This window comes from Mustela putorius, unplaced genomic scaffold (assembly GCF_011764305.1).
Source record: "Mustela putorius furo isolate JIRA1106 unplaced genomic scaffold, ASM1176430v1.1 tig00000228_pilon_pilon_pilon, whole genome shotgun sequence".
NCBI lineage: Eukaryota > Metazoa > Chordata > Mammalia > Carnivora > Mustelidae > Mustela > Mustela putorius.
Window position 1 is genome coordinate 3,509,613 of NW_025421322.1, and position 21,871 is coordinate 3,531,483.

At 36.7% G+C, this 21,871-nt stretch overlaps 1 protein-coding gene across 2 annotated transcripts in view; it reads right to left on the bottom strand.

The window, feature by feature from the left end:
• Positions 1-21,871, bottom strand: part of STK3 (serine/threonine kinase 3) — a 273,495-nt gene that overhangs the window by 55,785 nt on the left and 195,839 nt on the right. For both annotated transcript variants that reach the window (XM_045077977.1, XM_045077978.1), the window contains one exon: positions 10,376-10,551. In XM_045077977.1, coding sequence (XP_044933912.1) covers positions 10,376-10,551 — 176 coding nt within the window. The remainder of the gene's footprint in view (positions 1-10,375; positions 10,552-21,871) is intronic.

A 21,871-nucleotide genomic window follows, 5' to 3' on the forward strand; every position in this document is an offset into this window, starting at 1 on the left:
ATATACACTATGGAGTATTATGCCTCCATCAGAAAGGATGAATACCCAACCTTTGTAGCAACATGGGTGGGACTGGAAGAGATTATGCTGAGTGAAATAAGTCAAGCAGAGAGAGTCAATTATCATATGGTTTCAAGCATAGAGAGTCAATTATCATATGGTTTCACTTATTTGTGGAGCATAACAAATAGCATGGAGGACAAGAGGAGATGGAGAAGAGAAGGGAGTTGAGGGAAATTGGAAGGGGAGGTGAACCATGAGAGACTATGGACTCTGAATAACAATCTGAGGGTTCTGAAGGGGCTGGGGGTGGGAGGTTGGGGGAACCAGGTGGTGGGTATTGGAGAGGGCACAGATTGCATAGAGCACTGGGTATGGTGCAAAAACAATGAATACTGTTATGCTGAGAATTAAAAAAAAAAAAAGAGTTAATCTCCAAAATATATAAAGAACTTATAAAATTCAACACCCCAAAACCAAATAATCCTATTAAAAAATGGGTAGAAGACATGAACAGACATTTTTCCAGAGAAGACATCCAGATGGCCAACAGACACATGAAAAGATGTTCAACATCATTCATCATCAGGGAAATGCAAGTCAAAACTATAATGAGATTTCACCTCAAGCCTGTCAGATTGGCTAACATCAACAACAAAAGAAATAAGAGGTGTTAGCGGGATGTGGAGAAAAGGAAACACTCTTGCACTTTTGGTGGAAATGCAAACTGGTGCAGCCATTCTGGAAGACAGTATGGAACTTCCTCAAAAAGCTAATAATAGAACTACCTTCTAATCCATCAATTGTGCTACTAGTATTCACCCAAAGGATACAAAAATGCTAATTCAAAGGGATACATGCACCCTAATGTTTACAGCAACATTATCTTTATTAGCCAAATTATGGAAATGGCTCCAGTGTCTATCATCTGATATATGGATAAAGCAGATGTGGTATATATACACTATGGGATATTACTTGGCCATCAAAAAGAATAAAATCTTGCCATTTGCAACAACATGGATGGAGCTAGAGAGTATAATGCTAAGTGAAATAAGTTAATCTGAGAAAGACAAATCCAGTATGATTTCACTCACATGTGGAATTTAAGAAATAAATGGGCGAAGGGGGAAAAATGAGAGAGAGAGAAGCAAACAGAAAGAGACTCTGAACTATGTAGAACACACTGATGGTTACCAGAGGGGAGCTGGGGGTGTGTGTGGGTGAAACAGGTGTTGGGGATTAAGGAGGGCACTTGTGATGAGCACTGGGTGTTGTACGGAAGTGCTGAATCACATATTGTACATCTGAAAATAATATTACATTGTATATTAACTAGAATTTAAATAAAAATTTTAAAAATGACAATAAAATGGTGAATTTATACCATATCTAAAGAGCTGCTGTTAAATGCTGTCTCTTAGACTGTTAAGACTTGAATAATGACTTAATTTCCTTAACTCAGTTATTTAAAGAATATTTTTCTGTAAGACTCTACCTACAATACTATAATAAAGGAAAATGGAAAAATAGAATTTGCTTGCAGGTATTAGCTGTAGTTAACTGATTTCTGCAACGTAAGGGGGGCACTCATCTGCATCTTATTTCTGTTGTGCCTTATATGGATATGCTAAGGGAAAGCTTTCATTGTTCAGAGTCAGGGAAAGAATGATTAAATGTTTAAAATCAAAAGTAAGGCAATTTCAGGAATTTTGTACCATCACTGCAGTTCTAATAAAAGAGTAAACTTCTTTTCATCAAAAATATAATCACTAAAATGATTAGCTGTTTTAGATCTTTCTTTCATCAGCAGAAATAATTCACAATTGGCTCTCATTTCGTTTGACTAGTTACTAAAAGAGTATGGCTGATTATTAGATTTTTATACATTTATACATTTGTAACTTTGACTATTATGTAGCTTCATGCATTCTCACATTAATACAGAAAGTTGAAAATTAAACTGAAGGCCTGTACAATTACAACTTGATACTCTAACCCAGGTTACTGAGCCTTTTATTAGCCTAAATAATTAACAACTTTAATTATACTGTATACTGTGAATCAAATTAAACATGCACTATTACTTAGTTCATAAAGAAAAGAATGGGTTCTTTATTAAGATGCATGAAAAATGTCTCTTCAAAATAAATTAATGAAATTAAGATATCTGTTTCCCAAAATTCTTTTATCTGTAACTATATATTGATACCCTCTTTCATTTATCTCCTTAAGATCTGTCTATATTTATAGCAAGAAGATTTTTCTGCTATTGACAGATAAAATTACAAACCAAAACTAGTTTGGTTTTAAATCTAGACAACTATGTTTTGAATTAAAAACAAACAAAACAAAACCTGTAATCTACTGGAAAGTCTTCCAACATAATGGATCGAACCTAAAGAAACTTCTATTTTAACGAGTGAAAAGTACTATAGGAAAAAGTTGCCACCCTAATGTCAGGATGGGAGAGAATGGTGTCATTATTAGTTTAACTAGGGCAACACATTTAATAAATCCAAAAAGAAAAGTATACTTTAAACTGTCAAAGATTATGTTGGGGAGTACAGTGAAAGCTACTTATGTAAAGTGTTCTGACACTAAGCTACCCTGAAAATTCTGAAAATCTGTACAAAAATAATTTCAGATTTAAAGAAATTTCATTTGAGTCAGGTAAAGTAGGAAAGAACTCTTATTATCAACACAACCTGATATATGTATTACTCGGAACTTCAGTTAGTACTAACAACTTATTTGAAATCTAATGGTTTATTTAAGAAGTAAACACTATGGGACATCACTCTTAAATTAAAAGGTGATAAATTACATTGTTCAATCTTTGATCCTAAATGCCACGATTGGTTCTTAACATCTCTTTTGATGTAATGATCCCAACAGTCCCCACTGCTTACTGACCAAACATTCAAACTGAGGTTATGAACAGAAAGCCCATACAGTCAAAAGAACTTCCTCAGCCATCAAGATTAGCCATAACATATACTTGGAGTATAATATCTTTGTTTTAGAATGTAAAGTAGCCAGTTTCTTAACACAATCTTCTAAATAAATGACATTTTAAAAAGAACAAATTACTATGAGGCAGGTTTATGCTTGTCAGAACTCTTCTTGGTAAGCCATTTCTCTTTTTGCCATGTGCTTTAAACATCTTAATAAATTCTAACACAATGACAAGAAACCACACAGTGCACCTGCACTTTCTGTCTTAACTAATCCAGTTAAGCACAGGCCTGCTCACTTTAATTTGTAAAGGAAATGATGATATAGTCAGTTTTAACTTAAGGTATTAATTATCTAAATAAGCAGAATTAGCTTAATGTTCCAGTAGACCCTACCCAGATATAAGTGCTAAATAACATTTTCTGAAATTATGGAAGTTTTAAACAGCATATTTGGGAATAAGGAAGCAAAATGCTCATTCGACCTGAGGTGGTCAAATGGACTGAATTATATTGAGGAACCAATGCAGCAGGTCAGAGACACTAAAGTTTTTGTTGACTTTAGCTACTATAGGATCAATTAAATTCTGTTTAATTGCCCAGTGACTAATTAACTATTACCATTTTACTCCTGCCTGTATACAAACAGCTATCTTTCAAGAAGGCCACTCTCCTTTCGAAACAAAGGTTATGACTGTCTGAAATACCTCAGGATACTGATGGTCAAAATCTTATAAAAATTCTACGGGGACCCAGACAATCACATGATAGAACTGTGCACAGCCACACCATCTGTTGGACACGACTGCCAGCACAGATTTCGTGAGCTGGCAAAGGACTGAAATAGTCAAGAATTCTGCAAGTATTTCAAAGTGCAGGCTTCTCATTAATTTTAATTTCCTGTTGGCTCTACAAGGAAGGAGTGCGTAGTGAAAGCACAATGTGCCACATACACTCCAGTTCATGCCACATGTACACCTGTAATCATAAACTCTTATCCAGGGCTATCCACGAAAACACTGGAGAGCCTGTGTTTATTTCTTCTTTACCCCAGAAGAAATAAATCTGCAATATCTACAGTTATCTTTTCATACTTTGTTAATACTTTTGCAAACATCTGGAAATACTTGACAATAATCACTTAATTAATGCAAAGCTAATCGATGACAATATGCTTAAATACTTCATTCAACTGAAGCGGTTTCCTCAATCTACACAACTAGGGACTGAAGAGAACAAGAAGTTCTTTGACTAAAGGAGTCCACTGCAAGGAAACTTCTAGCTAACACCTCTTTGAAAAGATAAAGCAGATGATACTGGGGTACTATTCTGGTAAAAACTGGGGATGCCGCCGGCTTCAGTCTTCCCCTCCCAGCTGTGGACAAGTCCTGTGTCGCTGTTGGCTTTCCAGAGGGCTGGCGTTGCTACAAGTGTCTACATCTTCCACCGCTGTCTCCTCTTGATTACCCTGCCTAACTGCCGGCTGCTCGAGGAGGATGAAAAGATCCTGAGAAAGAAACATTTCTCCATAACAAGGGATGATTCCTAAAACGTACATGGCGGCTCCAGGAATACCTTCTCTGGGTTTGCTGCTTTCTGTGTCGTGCAGCAGTGAGGTTTGCAAACACTATTTGTTTCCCTAGAACACAAATTTGCCAATCCAGGAACCGGTGCAAAAACACTTAGGAAAGTCTGAGGCAAATTTATACTTAAAAGGGAGGACTTTTCTTTTTCCCCCTCTGCTACCACTATTGAGACTTTTTCTCTAGTGCTGCTCTGGATGACTCTTATGTCCATTAGCTCAAAAGAGTAACACAAATTGAACAAATATTTAAGAATCATCGTAATCAAGAAAGGTTAACTTACATTTGAGTTTGAGTCAAAGACCAGAAAATGGCTGATTTACCTAATCCCTCTTATACTAGTAATTATTGTCAATCCAATTTTTTTTCATCTTTAAAAATTGGAACCAATATAGTAGGTTAACAGATGGCTTTTAAAGTTTTTGTTCTTATTCCAAAATCTTTACGTTACCCAAAATATATCTATTTAAGTATGATACTGTAATTTCTGCAAAACATGATCTACACGCTCTCTGTTTAACACTAAACAATCTGGATGCTAAGGCTGTTTGGAAATAATTCTAACAAAAACTGAAACATCAGACTAGTGCTATAATAAACAGATTTGCCTTTTACATTTGTTTTAGGAATCTTCACAGGCACACCCTTTATAAACAGAATGTTTTTAGGAGAGTTAAATAACTGGTTCAATTAGCCCAAATATAGTTTATCCTCTCTTTATACTACCTCCAAATTGGTGAAATCATAAATTAATACTCCCATCATCTCATTACATCCAGGAACACAGACATGAAACAACAGTTCACAGAAAATCCAAAAGACAAATGCTTAAAGAAAATATACAAATTATATTGCATACAGGCTTTAAGATAAATAGTGCTTCCTCCCTTACTCTGCACATCTGTCTAGCAAATACCTTTCTGAGTAAGTTGTGTCCTTTAGGAATCTGCCCTCAATACTACAAAAACCAATGAAGTATCTTCTTTGATTTTTCTTTCTTGAAACCTGTTTTCCTCAAAGCAAAAGGATAAGCCTTCTATGTGCTGGAAATATGGTCAAAACAACTTTGGGTTGTTTAAAGCAACTGCTACTTAATAGACATAGGAACCATGTAAAACTCCAGTTCTTTTGGATGGTAGCCTGGAGACACATCATAAAGAGGGAAGATAAACACATAAACCCTAGCACACTTTATATTTTGATGAGTCACATTTTTTAACATTCTATATCTAATGTATGATGGGATGAATAAGACCAGATTTCCCTTATCATTACCAGCTGGTGTTTTAAGTGGAAATCTGTCTTTGCTTTGAGTCCATTTCCTTACTTTGTAAGCAAAGAATTCCATCAAACCCCTCCACTTTCTTTTCCTACTCCTTCAGCCCCTCTCACATACTCATCTTCGTCTTCTACCACATTCACCAGACTCTTGGCAATTCTTTATTCATCCCTGGTAATCCTTCCTTTATTCATCTCCTCTTTATACCTATTTACATTCTCAGTGGCTCTGACAACATTCTCCACTTTCCTCAAACTGATGAGAGAGTTGAGTAGTTCCAGCTGACAGGTGCACGAATGCTGGAAAAGAAAGAACTGCTCTAGTCACTCTGTCCCCGCTCGCCCCCCAACTCCCCTCTTAAGACTACATGTCTGTATATATCAGAAAAGAAATAATTCTGCACAAACTGATCCAGTCATGACCTCTTAAAGCCTCTTTCCTACTGTGAGGGCATTTTCCTTTCTTTTTTTCCTTTTCTTTTTTTTTTTTTTTAAATTTTGCCTTCTACTATCCAGTTCCTTACCTTAACTAAAAGCAAATTCTTTAATCTAGTAAGACAGCTATTTCTGTTTTTTAATCTTTTCTAATTTCTCCTACACTTACTCCTGTTTCTGTTGTTTCTTTTCTATTTTATTACCATATTATCACAAGCCTGCTTCATGTAACTGATTTCCCTTATCTCTCCTGTCAGTCAATCCTGGATGCTAACATTGAGATTAATATTCTAAAACACTTTCATCATATCCCTCTCCAACTTAAAAACCTTCTACTGTCTAGGAAATAAAAAATTCATTTCACTATCTTCCATGGAAGGCTTCGACCATCTGAGTCAGACTCACCTTTCCACTTCATTTATTGTATCATTCCAAATGAACTTGAAAGTCCCAACTTCATTTTCATCCAATACACCTTGTGGTTTCCTAGCTCTAAATGTTTTACTACACACACCATTCTTTGTGGCGCCTGTCTTCCCTCCTTCTTTTAGCCATCTTTCAATGCTTACAGTTCCCTTCTGCGATATAATTTCACAAACTACTTCAGCCTTTACTAAGTCCCCGCTTATGCAAAACCACATGATACTTGAATTATTGCTCTGGGTTAGAACTGATTTATATCCTAACTTTATAAATTAATTTACCTAGAGTGCCCAGTACAATCTAAAGCAGAATGGGGGGATATTTGTTAAATTAATGTTTTCTAACAAATTTTGGAGTTTTCAGATAGAAGGACTCCAAAATCTGATGGCTGACAATGTTACCAAAAGTTTACTTGTAGGAACTGGCCATTGGAAACTCAAGGCTCTAATTCACAAAACTAGAATGAGCCTAAAAGTGACAGTGGAAAGCATTATATGTCAAAAGCTATGTGTGAAAATTTAAAAAGCAGGGTACTGAAATGGTCCTTACCAAGATCACAAATGACTTCCAATTTCCGAAATTCAATATTCTAATATCTGTTGAACTTTAATAATGATAATTTCTAGTAGAATGTCTGCTTCCACCTTTTGATTATCAATGAATAATGTTGCTATGAACATGAACGTACAAATCTCTGTTCAACTCCCTGCTTTCACTTCTTTTGAGTATATACTCGGAGGTGAAATGCTGGATCACATGGTAATTCTATGTTGAATTTTTCTGAGGACTGCCATATTGTTTTCTACAGCAGGTGAACCATTTTAGATTCCCATCTGCAGTGCACAAGGAAGGGTTCCACTTTCTCCATATTCTCACCAAAACTTATTTTCTCTCTCTTTCTCTGTGTTTATAATATCTATCTTGATGATTGTGAGGTGGTATCTCACTGTGGTTTTTTGATCTGCATTCCCTAATGATTAGCGATACTGAGCATCTTTTTGTTTATTGGACACCTGTGTATCTTCTTTGGAAAAGTATTTGAGTCTTTCACTCATTTTTTAACTTAGCTGTTTGTTTTTCTGTTGTTGAGTGGTAGTAGCTGTTTATACATCCTGAATGTTAAATCCCTTGTCAGATATGTGATGTGTAAATGATTTCTCCTATTCCATGGGTTGCCTTTTTACTCTATTAACAGTGTTCCTAGGTGCACAAACACCTTAATATAGCCTAGTTTATCTATTTTTGTTGTTGTTGTTCCCTGTGCTTTTGTGGTCATACCCAAGAAATCATTGCCAAATCCAATGTCATAAAGTTTCTCTTATGTATATTCTTCTGAGAGTTTTATAGTCAGTTCTTATGTCTGGATCTTTGATTAATTTTGAGTTAATTTTTATACATGATATAAGTAAGGCAAGGGCTCAACCTCATTCTTTTGCACATGGCTATCCAGTTTCCTCAGCATCATTTGTTGACAAGGTTGTCCTTTCCCCATTGAATGGGGATGTCAAACTCATTTGACTATATATAGGACAATTTATTTCTGGCCTTTCTATTCTACACCATTGGTCTATATGTCTATCTTGTTTTGTCTATGTCTATCTTGTTTACTGTATTTTTGTAGTAAGTTTTGAAATCAGTTAAGTATGAAACCCCCAACTTTATTTCTCCTTTTCAAGACTGTTTTGACTATTTGAGTCTCTTGAAATTCCATATGAACTTTAGGATAGATTATTCTATTTCTGCAAAAAAAAAGAAAGTCACTGGGATTTTGACAGAGATTACACTAAATCTATAGATTGCTTTGGACAATACTGACATCTTGATAATATTAAATCTTGCAATCCATGAACATGAAATACCTTTTCGTGTATTGGTGTCTAATTTCTTTCAGCAACGCTTTGTAGTTTTCAGTGTATAAGTCTTTCACCTCCTTGGTTAAGAGTCTTCCTAAGTAGTCATTCTTTTTGATGCTATTATTAATGGACACTGTGCAGGTTCTAGGCATAGGTCTGAAGAGGTCTTACAACTTCTGTTGCCACCCTCCTGCTATGCTGCTACTGAGACAGAAAAATGCCAGGCTTGCCTGGTACCACTGCCAGACACAAGAGTAAGGTAATATTAGTGAGGTCATTCAGATCCAGCCAAACTTCCAGATGATGCCACCTGAGACCCCCCAGGTGAGACCAGCAGAAGAACCACTCAGCTGAACTTAGTCACAATGCTTGCCCACAAAATTGTGAATAAAAAGTTGCTATTTTAGGCCACTAAGTTTTGGGGGTGGTAGCAAAGACTAACTGTAACAGAATTAAATCATTTTATTTGCTCTTTCTTAACCAAGATAACTTATTCATTACTTTGTAGCTCATTTCAAACTGTTTCCCAGAGGCTATTAAAGATTTATTCCAACTGAGACAAGACAGAGTACTTTGAAGCTAAACGCTCTACATAATTCATCATGTTCATGAATGATTTAAAGCTTGAATGTTAGCATTCTAAATATTTTATGATTTTTTAAAAAGTAGATGGCTTAAAATGAAATCTTACCAGAACTACAGATTTTATTTCCTAATATCTAACTTCAAAATTGAAAAAACAAAAATAAGTAGATGTTACAATTAATGTTTTCAGGCAAATTTGTGCCATTGTTAATATTTGCTAGGAATTTGTACTAACTGTACTGGGGACTGATTTCAAACTTTAGTATCTGATTATTTAAAAATGCAAATAATCACAACATTTAGGAGAAAAGTACTTAATGTGAAAAATATTTATAATCCCAAAGCATTCAGAAGCATGTTGATGAAGCAAAATGGCTTATTATTACCTAAACATTATAAAGATATAGATATCTAAAATTCTATTTACTTACAAATAAATGCAGTTATTAATATTTATAGCTATAAAGGATTGTAGTTATTTTATGTGGAAAAAATCTTACAGAATATGTAAAAGTAGCATTATTTAAAACATGCTAAAGTAAAAATTTACTTCAAAAAACCTTCTACTCCTCAAAGAGAGAATTTGCTCCCTCAAGATATGGAAATACTTGTGTCAGAACTGTTTACCTATATTACACATTCTTTAAAAGAAAATAACAAACTGGGTGAGGTGCATAAACAATGAATTGTGGAACACATACGAGAAAATTAAATAAAAAAAGAGAAATGAACAACATGGAATAGGGCAGAAGAAATAAAGAGAAAATATAACAAAGAAGCAATAAGGCACAGTTTTACATTGAAATCTGTATGCTAACTAGATATACAACAGAACTATTATTTCTGACAAACCAAGTGGAATTAACACTTACTCAAGTAGAAACTAATTCAATTACTTTTCAGAGTTGAGGCAAATATCAAAAGTCTATGTCATAAATACCTTTGCATCATTTATTTTGGAAACTAAATTTACTGACCGTCAGAGTATCTCCTATTTGCATTACTTAAAAACATTTTTAACATAGCTGTCATTTTAAAGAATCCTACATATTTCTCTAAATTTGGGATCTGATCTAAGGAATTATTTACATTTCTCTCCAAGTGCCAACTATAGTTCCACCGTTCCCTTACCAACATATATAGGTACATGCTGAATATTAATACCAGTCTAAATTTTATAAAGACAAAAAACTGTGTTTCTCAATGTGATGGTAAAATAAAGAAGAATGAAACACAAATGGAAGAATTAAAATGTACTTACAAAGTCAAAGTCTCCATCTTGAGGAACTTTCCAGTTATCAGGAAAAACATTTTTGGACATAGGGAAGGGTTCATGCATGTTTTGATTACAGTTTTCATGACTCTTATTCTTGAAGTCCTGTTTATCAAAGTAGTCCATGAAAGACGGTCTTTGTACTTGCGGTGAAGTTGCGTTTCCTTAGGTAAACAAGGAACACAGGGAGGGTATAAGTTCTTATATTTAAAGAAGTATGGTTCTTATAGAAGTATGAAACTTTTTTTTTATTCAGCAATATAATACACTTGCACTGGTCAGATTCAAAGCCAACACTGTCAATTTAAAGACGAACAAAGGAAAACAAAATTAGCGAGGCCACATAAGAATTCATGATTAGGCAAAGTTCTATAGGCAAAGATCTATAATATTCTTAGATTGTAGAAACACTTCAGAATTTTGGCAAGAATCTTTATCATAATTTCATTAAAAATCATTTCAGTATATTTGAAATTTGTCAAATGAAGTAAAATTTTAAAGCCTAAGTGTTTAGTTGTAAATATGTAAGCCTGTATTGTTATTGTCAATGTACATCACTATAAACTAAAGAAGTTATAAGGACTTACCCAGGTTTGTGTTCTAGTCTTCCTTCTAGTCTTTCCTTCTAGTCTTCCTTCTAGTCTTTTTAGCTGATTCCATCTCATCCTAGACCTCCATGGTTTCACCTACCATATTTATATCTAACTCCTGACTCTCACTTCAGCCCAGACCTTGTTTCTAAGTTCTATTTCTAGAACTATTCTATTTAAGTCAGAAAACCAATTTTTTATTTTTAAAGCTCATGTCTAAGTTCTACCTCTGACTTCCCTGCTGCTTACTATTGGACTCTGCCATCTGAGGTGAGTTATTGTTACCTCAAACCTACCAGTTCTAGAGCCAAAGCTAAGTTCTGAAGTTCAATGTCCTTAAGGTTCATCCATGTTGTAGTATGTGTTGGTTTCACTTACTTGTGGAACATGAGGAATAGCATGGAGGACATTAGAAGAAGGAAGGAGCAAATGAAGAGTGGGGGGAATTGGAAGGGAAGACGAACCATGAGAGACTGTGGACTCTGAGAAACAAACTGAGGGTTTAGAGGGGCAGAGGGTGGGGGGAGGTGTTGGCCCAGTGATGGGTTATTAAGGAGGGCACATATTGCATGGAGCACTGGGTGTTATATGTAAACAATGAATCTTGGAACACTAAATCAAAAACTAATGATGTACTGTATGGTGACTAACATAATAAAAAAAAAGGAATTAAAAAAGAATTCCCTTCCTTTTTAAGCTAAATAATATTCCACTGTATGTATACGTCACATTCTGTTTATCCATTCATTGGCAATGAACACCTGAGTTGCTTCCATCTTTTGACTATTGTGAATAATGCTACAATGAACCTGGGTTGTACAAGCATCTCAAGACCCTGCTGATTATGTTAACCAAGTTTTTCTCTATACATCTGCAGATCTTTATTTGCAAGTGATGTTATTTTTTAATACCTATGCAGAGGCCTTTTTCATTTTCTCACAGGTGTTCTGATGATGATGGTTGAACTTAATTGCTGATCAAATGAGTCATTATGATATAATGTAAGCAAACAAGAATAATTATTAGTAAGGATTATATCTTTTATATATGTTTTTGAGTTTACCTTTTCATTAAATTATAAGTTCCCTAATGCAGAAACCCAAATCCTTTACCCAAATAATTTCACAAATAAGATAACTATGATCATCAATGAGTGTTTCTGATTATCCACCCAGATGTTCAACATTGATGGCATGAGGAAGAGCTAATGGGATGGTATGTGGCTTTTCAACATCATTACTTTTGAATTAGTAGAGGGTTGCTAGTATTTCATTACTAGCAACTGTGTACTGGCAATAAATTTGAGAAATTATTGTGACTACTACAATTTTTAGACTGTAGTCTGTAGATTTGTCCCAGTAAATCTAGACTGTAGATTTGTCCCAGTAAAGTCAGAAGGAATCTGATATTCAGAATATGCATGTGTTAGTGGAAAAAAAAGGAATCCAAAACTGTTTATCTAAAGACTCATCCTCTAATTAGAGCTGCTCAGGCTTTAGAAGCCTTGAAAATAAGTGTGACAAGACATCTGGGACCCAAATGGTACTCCCGGAAAAGATACTGAGGCATTCCATAAAAATTAGGATAGTATAAAACATCAATATTCATAGTAAACTTTCAGGACATAGAACACTCTCATATCTCAAATAAAAATCCATGAAAAAAGAACTCCTGAGGGACAGTGTATCAAGAAAACAGCCAAAGCTGCCTTTAGATTCCAGTCAGAGCAAACTTTAGTTGTATGTTAAGAAGGACCAAAATATGGGAGAAAAGATATATTTTAATGATCAATATATGTAATATAAAGATTTTGGGTTTATGATACTTTATCTTCAACTTTCGTCCTTAAAATCTCCCACTGTTAAAAAAAGAAATTGGTTCATCTGACAAGGTTAAATTACTGACATTTGGATGGGACATACACATTCCATTAACATTTTCATCAAATTTTAAGAACCCTTAATTCATGTCTGGGCCTCATCATTATAAGACATCTTTTTCAATCTTCAGAATTGAAATTTGGTTCCTATGGCAACCTTTTATTCCAAAATAAATCCAGGAATTTAACCTCAATTATCCTCCACCTGTGCCCTTTCTATGAGAATAAAAAATAAAACATTACAAGTGTAGCTCAATAAATTTTCCATAAAATAACTGAGTAAATCAAATGATTGAGGGGAAAAAAGATACTCCCTCAAATAAAACCTTTCTTTGTTCAATATTATTTTCTTTCTTTAAGAGTAATTTTGTAACAGGATTATTTATTGGTGTTGTAAGTTCTTCTTTGAACTACCTAGTCTTAGGATGGCTTACATGCACAAAGATCTCAAAACTTTGATATTTGGTATTAGACAGGGTTATCAATGTTTATATAGTAATATCAGAATCAGAGAGAGTCAAAATGGTTTCACTGGGAACTAATTCCTGGGACAGTAAGAAATCCATGAGGATCACAATTACTAACTGCATATGACAAATACAGAGAATGTTTCACTGAAGCAAACTCCTAGACAGCATTCTCTTAAAAAAATAAATTTCATATATGGAGGTACTTTGAGAAAAACAAAATAAACAAACAAACAAAAAACAAAACAAAACAAAAAACCCAAAACATATTATTACATTCTGAATCCCTTGAGGAAAACAGCACTCCCTGATGCCTGGCTTCCCCCACCAGGCCAGGTTCCCACTGCTTAGTGCCCTTCCCTCCAGTCAACACTGGCTTCAGCACAGAAACTCCTGACAGCCTTCCCTGTTTTCTCTTCATCTAGGAGGTATGAAACTCTTCATTCCAGCATCTTCACCAATGTCCTGGTGCTGCACTGAAGCAGTCAGGGATCTCTGGATATACCAGTGACTCTTAATTCAGACCTCTATATCTGAGTAAATACAAGATTAATCTTTTCTTATTGGAAACTAATATCTATTTATTTATAAATATTTTATTTATTTATTTGACAGACAGAGATCACAAGTAGGCAGAGAGGCAGGCAGAGAGAGAGGGGGAAGCAGGCTTCCTGCTGAGCAGAGAGAGTCTGATGAGGGGCTTGATCCCAGGACCCTGAGATCATGACCTGAGCTGAAGGCAGAGGCTTAACCACTGAGCCACCCAGGTGCCCCGGAAACTAATATTTACAGAGTAGCTATTCTAAAACGGCCTACATTTTAAGAGCAGCAACATGCGCAGGAAAGGGGAGGAGAAAAATAAAATCTCTGAGTTGCTTTTCCAATACAGAGAATAAAGCAGCAGAAACTTTAGTCTTTTATAAAAACCTTCACATGAAAAAGTAAGATGGGTTGGGTAGGCACTTCCTTTAGAGATGCAGAGTAAGGAAAAATGATAAAGCCAGACAGTATTCTTGTCTGCATTGACTCAAGAAGAGTAAAAACATGGTCAGAAATGAGTAGGGACAATTAAAAAGGGAGGAGACAGACCAAAAGGAAAAAAAAATAATCACTAAGAAATTTCATTCTGGGAATCTACACTTACATTCCTAACAGTCTTGTGCTGGTCCTAACCGAGTCTTCATCAGGAGCTTCTGTCCCAAGACATATGAGTCAGCAATAGTGTCCCAGTGCCACAAAATGAAAAATCTGCCTACCTAATATCTATAGGTGCTCCCTTCTTTGGGGAGAGGAATGGCCAGGTAATACAACTCTGGCCAATGACATAAGAGAAAAGGGTTTCTGGGCAAGCTCTATTTTCTTGATATGGGTTCTACCCCACCCTGTTTCTTCCTGCTCTTTCTTCCTGCCTGGAATGCAGACTTGATGGCTGAAGATTTAGCAGTTATTCTGTAAGCAGGAGGACAAGGGAAGATTAAATTGGTGTTACAAAAAGGATCTCTAATGACAGCATGAAATCACTCTACCAATGCAGGACACTCTGTTTTTGTATTTCTTGTTAAATGAGAAAAGAAATTAATCCTATTTTGTTAAAGCCATATTATTTGGGTTTCTGGGTACATATAACCAAATTCAGTCCCTAACTGATATCTTTCTATTCCCAATTGGAGGACATAGGAAGTGGTAGGAGCAGCAATCTTGTTTTATAACAGGAATACCCCAATTTGAAACTTGAAATCTACTACTCTACACAGTGGTTTAATTTTCACTGCATTTCAGATACATTAGAATTTTTAAGTGTCTTTTACAGGCTGGTCTAAAAACCTATGGTAAAATGCCTGTCGGGCTCTGCACTCAGAGTTTTGGAAATTAACCCATTCCTAAGTTAGAAATAATCATTCCTACGGAGAGTTAACAAAAGCCTAACACCCAACTTAAATAAAAGAAGGCAGTCTATTCCATTAGCTTTTTCTTTTCAGATGACTTTACAACATGATATGCAGATACATAATTTTTTACACAAATGTATATACATATAGTTCCAAATATTTTCCATTATTTAATTTAAAACAGTATTAACATTTAGAACATATCTGTGTTATATATAAAGAAAATTTTAAAAGCCACTTTTTAAATTTTCTAAGGTCAAAAATAGGTTAGGTTTGTTTTAAAAGTTATGGGGTGGAAGGCAGCTCTAATTGCCTAGTAATGTTTAACTACACAATGTCGAACACAAGCCTACTGTGTGCAACGGGGTCCACAATGAAATGCATGTTCACAGAAGTGTGGGACAGACAGAATGACATTCTGACACTTTATTTTTTTAAACAGGGAAGAAGAAATAGTAGCTCCTTTAACAGAAGAGTGAAGCACAAAGTCTTGGGGCTGTAAGCTCTGTCTTACGTGATTATGGTTGCTATGGCAAATACTTTTTTTAAACACAGAAAGAATAATCACATTAAACTGACAACAATTTCTCTAGTTGCAGCTGAATTCTGACCCTAGCTTATAAAAATATATTTTTATTTTAATAGTAAATTTAATGTTCCAAATGACCTTGTTCCACAATTTTGGCTCCAATTTCTTCAACTACTTGCTGTGGAACTAAAAATTCTGTAGCAATAGAGAATAAAATAATCACCACTCAATCCCTTTGTGCATGTGAGATTTTAAAGAAAAAAATTGTTTTCCTTCTCCTTCACACATTCCCTAGAACATGTGCAAGGAAACTAAATTGTGTGAATATAATACACCTTGAGCAAATATGCCAGTCTACCCACAATAAGTTATTAACTTTCTTAATTTGCACATGTCTTCTAAACAGGTAAAATGCCTTCATGAAAATTTAAATATAGGGACGCCTGGGTGGCTCAGTTGGTTAAGCAGCTGCCTTCAGCTCAGGTCATGATCTCAGCGTCCTGGGATCGAGTCCCACATCGGGCTCCTTGCTCCCCAGGGAGCCTGCTTCTCCCTCTGGCTCTGCCTTCCACTCTGTCTGCCTGTGCTCGCTCTCGCTCGCTCTCTCTCTGACAAATAAATAAATAAAATCTTAAAAAAAAAAAAAAAGAAAATTTAAATATAGAAAGGAATTCCTAAAATACTTTAACAAAATGTAATTTGTTTAATTTTTAATTTCTTAACATGATTATGACCCAGACACTTAAGTATAGGGAATGAAACAACAATTAATCACAACTTTAGCATTAGATATTTCAACATCAAAGGGATTTATGAATATTACCTAATTTGTTCTTCTAAAAATATTTTAAGATGTGGGTGTTCCACCTGATTAATGATCTTGGAAATCTGTTCTTTAATTTGTTGCCAAGAGTATGGTGAATACATATAAAAACCAGGATGTTAATACAGAAGCTACTGACATCAGCTTTTTCTTAACTTCATCAGACTATTTTAAAACAAAGGAGGATACGGACAACATGGAGAAGATCCAGAGGCTATTCATAAAAAAGATTAAAAGCTTAGAAAATAATACCTGCACAAAGGTTACAGGGACTGAAATTGTTCAGCCAGAAAAAGTCTGAGGATACAATTTAATAAGTATCCGAGGGTATTTGAAGGCTTCTTCCACAGAAAATAGTGACCAGCTGTTTTCCATCTTCAATGAGGGCAGAATAAAGGGAAACAGACAGATTGAAGCCCAAGGATTTTAGTTAAATGAAAGGGATGATTTCCTGTGTGAGTAATGACCATTGTAATGGCCACTGTGTGTCTATGGAAACCCTTTCTTCAGAGGCCTTTACAAGAAAGACAAATTTTCATTTGTACAAGAAAGACTCTTACTATTTCCATGCTTGTCAGTGCTTTTACTAGTAAAAGAGGTATCCTATGACCAAAATACCTACACTAAGAGGTCCAAGCTGGGTCACACATCATTAAACATTCCACATCCCACGGATCAAGAGCACACAGAGAGCAGAACATATTCAGGACCTACAGGTAACTAACTAACTCCAAACCACTATAGCCACACATTTGCTGGACATTTTGACCTCTATAAGGGTAAACCAAGGGCTGCTGGATACCCAGTATTATTATGGGTATTTACACCCAGCTGCAAGTGGGAGCTGTAGTTCACTGTGTCACCTTTATTGTCATGTCATGCACTAAATCAATCTTAGCGAAGCATACAGCAGTTTTTCATGAAAGAATGGTCAGCTCTTGATGTGGGAATGGGATATCCCCTACACAGTCTGCCACACTGGTTAATTGTTTCTTGGCCATCAAATTCCTTCCTTAGCAATTTACTCCTTTGGCCCAAAGCTCTGTAATTTGGCAGGGGGGGATGACTAATAAACATAAAACATTATTAATCATTTTATAATTGTATATTTGATACTTTCCTAAAATAGGTTTGGGGAGGAAGAAGGAAGGAAAGGAAATGAACCAGAGCTTAGAGAGAAGATGTCACTAAGCAAAAAATGGGACATGGACCTTGCTGCTCAGAGCAAAGGTCTCTCACAATTTCGTCTAGGGACATTAGATGAATGAGAGAGCAGGAATATTCTTGGTACTCTCCTAAACCCTTTTAAAATTAATCTAGAACCTACTTCCAGGCTAAACTCCTAAAAATCTGAAGCAAAACCCACTTTTCTTTCTCTTAGTAATTAAATGAAACTACATAAATATACTGTCCAAAATGAAACAATAAAGCGTGATATATTTTAAAAGTCATTACGATATTACAGGTGTATGAACAAAGGACATTTTAAAAATATCTCTTCAATTGCAATCACTTAACCCAATATTTAATCACTGATAAACTGGTTATGAAAGGTTAACGTAAATAAACAATGTAAAACCTAAACGTGACCTCCACCCACTCTTTTTTTTTAAAGCAGACTCCACACCCAATGTGGAGCCCAGTGTTCAAACTCACCACTCTGAGACCAAGACCTGAGCGGAGATCAAGAACTGGACACTTCACGGACTGAGCCACCCAGGCATCCTCCTCCACCCCCTCTTAATACATCATGGCCTCCGTGCTACTTTACCATCTGGCTCACTCCCTGATGAACATGCCCCACTGTGTCTCCATCCTTCTGAAATACTCCAAACATGTTCTAGGTGCAGAGAGCAGAGTGAAGCTGCTTATTTCCATGTTCTAAAAAATTGGTTATCAGTCCTAGCCACATCAGAAGTACTTGTACAGTTGTGTTTTTTCAATTTTTTAAATTTATTTTTCAGAGCTGCCCAGGCCCTACTCTGGTCTGCAGAACTGGCATCTCTGAGGGGCTCCTGCAAATGATGGGCACTTGTGAGGTTAGTTACACGGACCCAGGAGCAGGGTTTATCTGGTAAATCAAGCCCACTGCTCCTGGCCTGTGGAGATCTCAGAGGATCCTGATCGTGTCTTAGAATATATTTTTATTTTGTTTCACTTCCTGTCATTTGCAATTCTAACAGACTTTCATTCTATAGCTTCATCCAAGTTTCTGTAAAAAATGCTGAGCCTAGCCAGGACTGAGGTCTAAGCCCTAGGGCATCAGTAAGAAATCTTCTCGTTGACAATTTATGATTTAACACTATGGCTGACTGAAATGTAGCCACTGCCGCATTGCCTCTGGAGAGCTAAACACTGTGCTTCCCAGAACTCCCTGCATCTTATCCGAATAAGCGCACTTTTTCATGAGTGGGAAGGCAACAGGGGAGGCAGAGGCCATGAGCCTCCGGCAAGCACAGTTATGAAGCTGTGAGAGTCTCCCAGCAGCATACCAGCACCAGTCGCCAGCCTCCAGGGGGACAGGGATGGTGGGAGCATTTGCATCCTGGAAGAGCTCAGTCTGTAGTACGGAACTCCAGAGGTTACCGGCAGCCTCTGGATTCACTGCCTTCTTGACGACAGCAGTAGTAGTAGGTCCCACGAGGGGTCGCTTCTGGGATACAGGAGGAGTCATTCCTAGAGGCCTAGTTTACACAGCCCTTTCCTCCAACCTTTCCACTGATTCTGTTAATATTTCCATCTCTGACTTAAATCTCTTTATGTTTAAAACACCTAGGGAAGTTTCTGTTTCCTCCAATCAGCCCTGACTGATACAAGCCTATCCAGGTACCACCGTTCAAACCTCAGAGCAGAACATCAGCTACTTCATACCATAGTGTCTACAAGGACCTCTACAGAGACCTTGTCAAATACTTTCCCAAACTCCTAAAACACAATATCCAAACCCAGCACTTCCTCTGACTGAGAAGCTTAACAATGCTGTCTAAAAAAGGAAATAGTAATATTCTGATATGATTTGTTCCCAGCAAACCTATGTGGAGTTATAATGACCCAGGTCTCCTTTTCTAAAGAATTCATAGATGTTTTAGACTTCTGCCCAAGAGGGATGTCAAATCCACCAGCCCCTGAGTAATGATATGATCTGGGGGCCAAACCTGGATCTATAGACTGGTTCCACTGCTTACTTGCTGTGAGACCTTGAACAAGTCATTTCTGCCAAGGCTCAGTTTCCCTAGGGGCAAATGGTAGTAACAATGCTATTTTATAGGGTCCTTGTGGGGAGTCAATGAGATCATGTAGGCAAAGTCCTAAGCACAATGTTGGCACATGCCAGACCCTCCACTGATGACAGCTATAATTTGAGAAATCCACCCATTTTTCTTTTCTGAAAATAAAAAATAATAATGAAATTCAAATTTCATTAGAAATTCAAATTTCAAGAGACTCTTTCATGCTTCTGTAGTACTTTTTCCCATTTTTCTCACAGAGACATCAAATTGCACAAATAGCGAAGTATAGTTCTCCCACCTGCAAGTTATCTCAACATGCATTAGCAATCATACTTCTACTGAGGAGGTAATCAAACCAGCTGAATGCTCCCTTACCATTTCCTCATCTTGCCATTCAAATTGCTCACATTTATGTCTGTGCCACCTCGCTCATTTTGGAAGTCATTACTTTCTATAGAATCCCCTCTGGCTATCTTACTAAGTAACTAGAGATGGCACAAGGTCTTGGAGGAGGCAGGGGAGGGTGGGAGCAAAAGTCTGCCTTTGGAAGGAAAAGGACAGAGCCACTGAGTAGAATGGCTCAACATGAGCAGCCTCAGATAGACCAGGCCTCCCTCACTGTGCGGGAAGCAGGGCTGGGCTCTCCAGATGCTCTAGCTTTCCACGCTGTTTGAAGGCCAAACTGATAGACTGAGCAGATGGAGATTATCCCTTACTGATGACCTACCCTGCTAGGTGCCTTATGGATCTACCTAAATGAATCCACACTCACACACATACAAACAGACACACAAAAACCAGAGACACAAATACACACCACTGAAGCTCAGAAAAGAGGAACACAATTAAACGCAGTCTGACTTCAAATCCCATGGTTTTTTCACAACACCGCATCATTTGGTCAGAAAATATTTAATGAACTTTTACTATTGTGCTGGATATTGCATTAAGCATTGGGAACACAGAGAAACAAGCAATGGGAAATAGTATGACAAACGCTATTCAGAATAACAGCACGAAGTGAGGCGGTAGCCTATGGGGGGAGGAGCAACATCCCCAACCTGGGTCAGTAAGGGAAGCAACCCTTTAACTGCACCTAAGAGGATGATGTGAATTAGCCAAGGAACCAGCAATCCAAACAGAGGGACTGGGCAGAGCAAAAGCCTAAAGGCATAAAAGAGCATTTTCAAAGCTGAGGAGCTCTTAAAAGAGCTAGACAGGGAACAGTGAGCCAAGAAAACAGAAAGGGGAGCAGACATTGGAGTGTCTGCTGGCTTTTAACCCACACTGGGCTTTAAGTTTCGAGCAGTGGGCAGTTGCTGGAGAGCCATAAGCAGAAGACAGAGATGATGTATCTGTGAGGAGTGTAGGAACCAACAATAGAGGCAGGGGATCAATTAGGAAACCTTTCATGTGATAGACTATGAGGAGCTACACTAACGAAAGGCAAGCAGAGATGGTAGGAAGAGAACAGAGATATTCAGGAGGCGGAACTCATGAGGTGGTGTTCATTCAGTGAGGGGTGAGGAAGAAAGCGGAGTCAAGGATGACTTAATTTTTCTATCTTATACCAAACACCTAAATAGCATCTCTACATTCTCATAGGATAATGTTTAATTTTTTTTTTTTTTTCTGTGAAGCAGAAAGCAAGGTCATCTATTGAAACTGAGAAGAGAAGTGGCAGGAAGAAATTTCGTGAAGGTCTAAAATAGCCACTTTGTAGGAGAAAGAGCTGAGAGCGAGAAACACATAGGAAAGTTTTGAGTGAGAGGAAGGCCGTCGATGCTGAAAACAGATTTGGAGAGCTCTTCTGGGGACATGCTCTTAGGCCCACTTTTTAAAAAAACAGATCAAATTTTGAACATTTTTTTCTCACTTTTCTCTACTTCCCTTCAAAAGATCTTTTAATAACTTTGCTTCCTATAGTCATATCCCACACTTCTCAGAGTTAAGGGAAACAGGTCCATAATTTTGAGATTCATGAATAAAGGTATAAAGAGTATGCGAACATAATTTAAACTGACAAGAATATGATAATTCATTTGAGACCCCAATGGAAAACGTTACGGAAATCAGG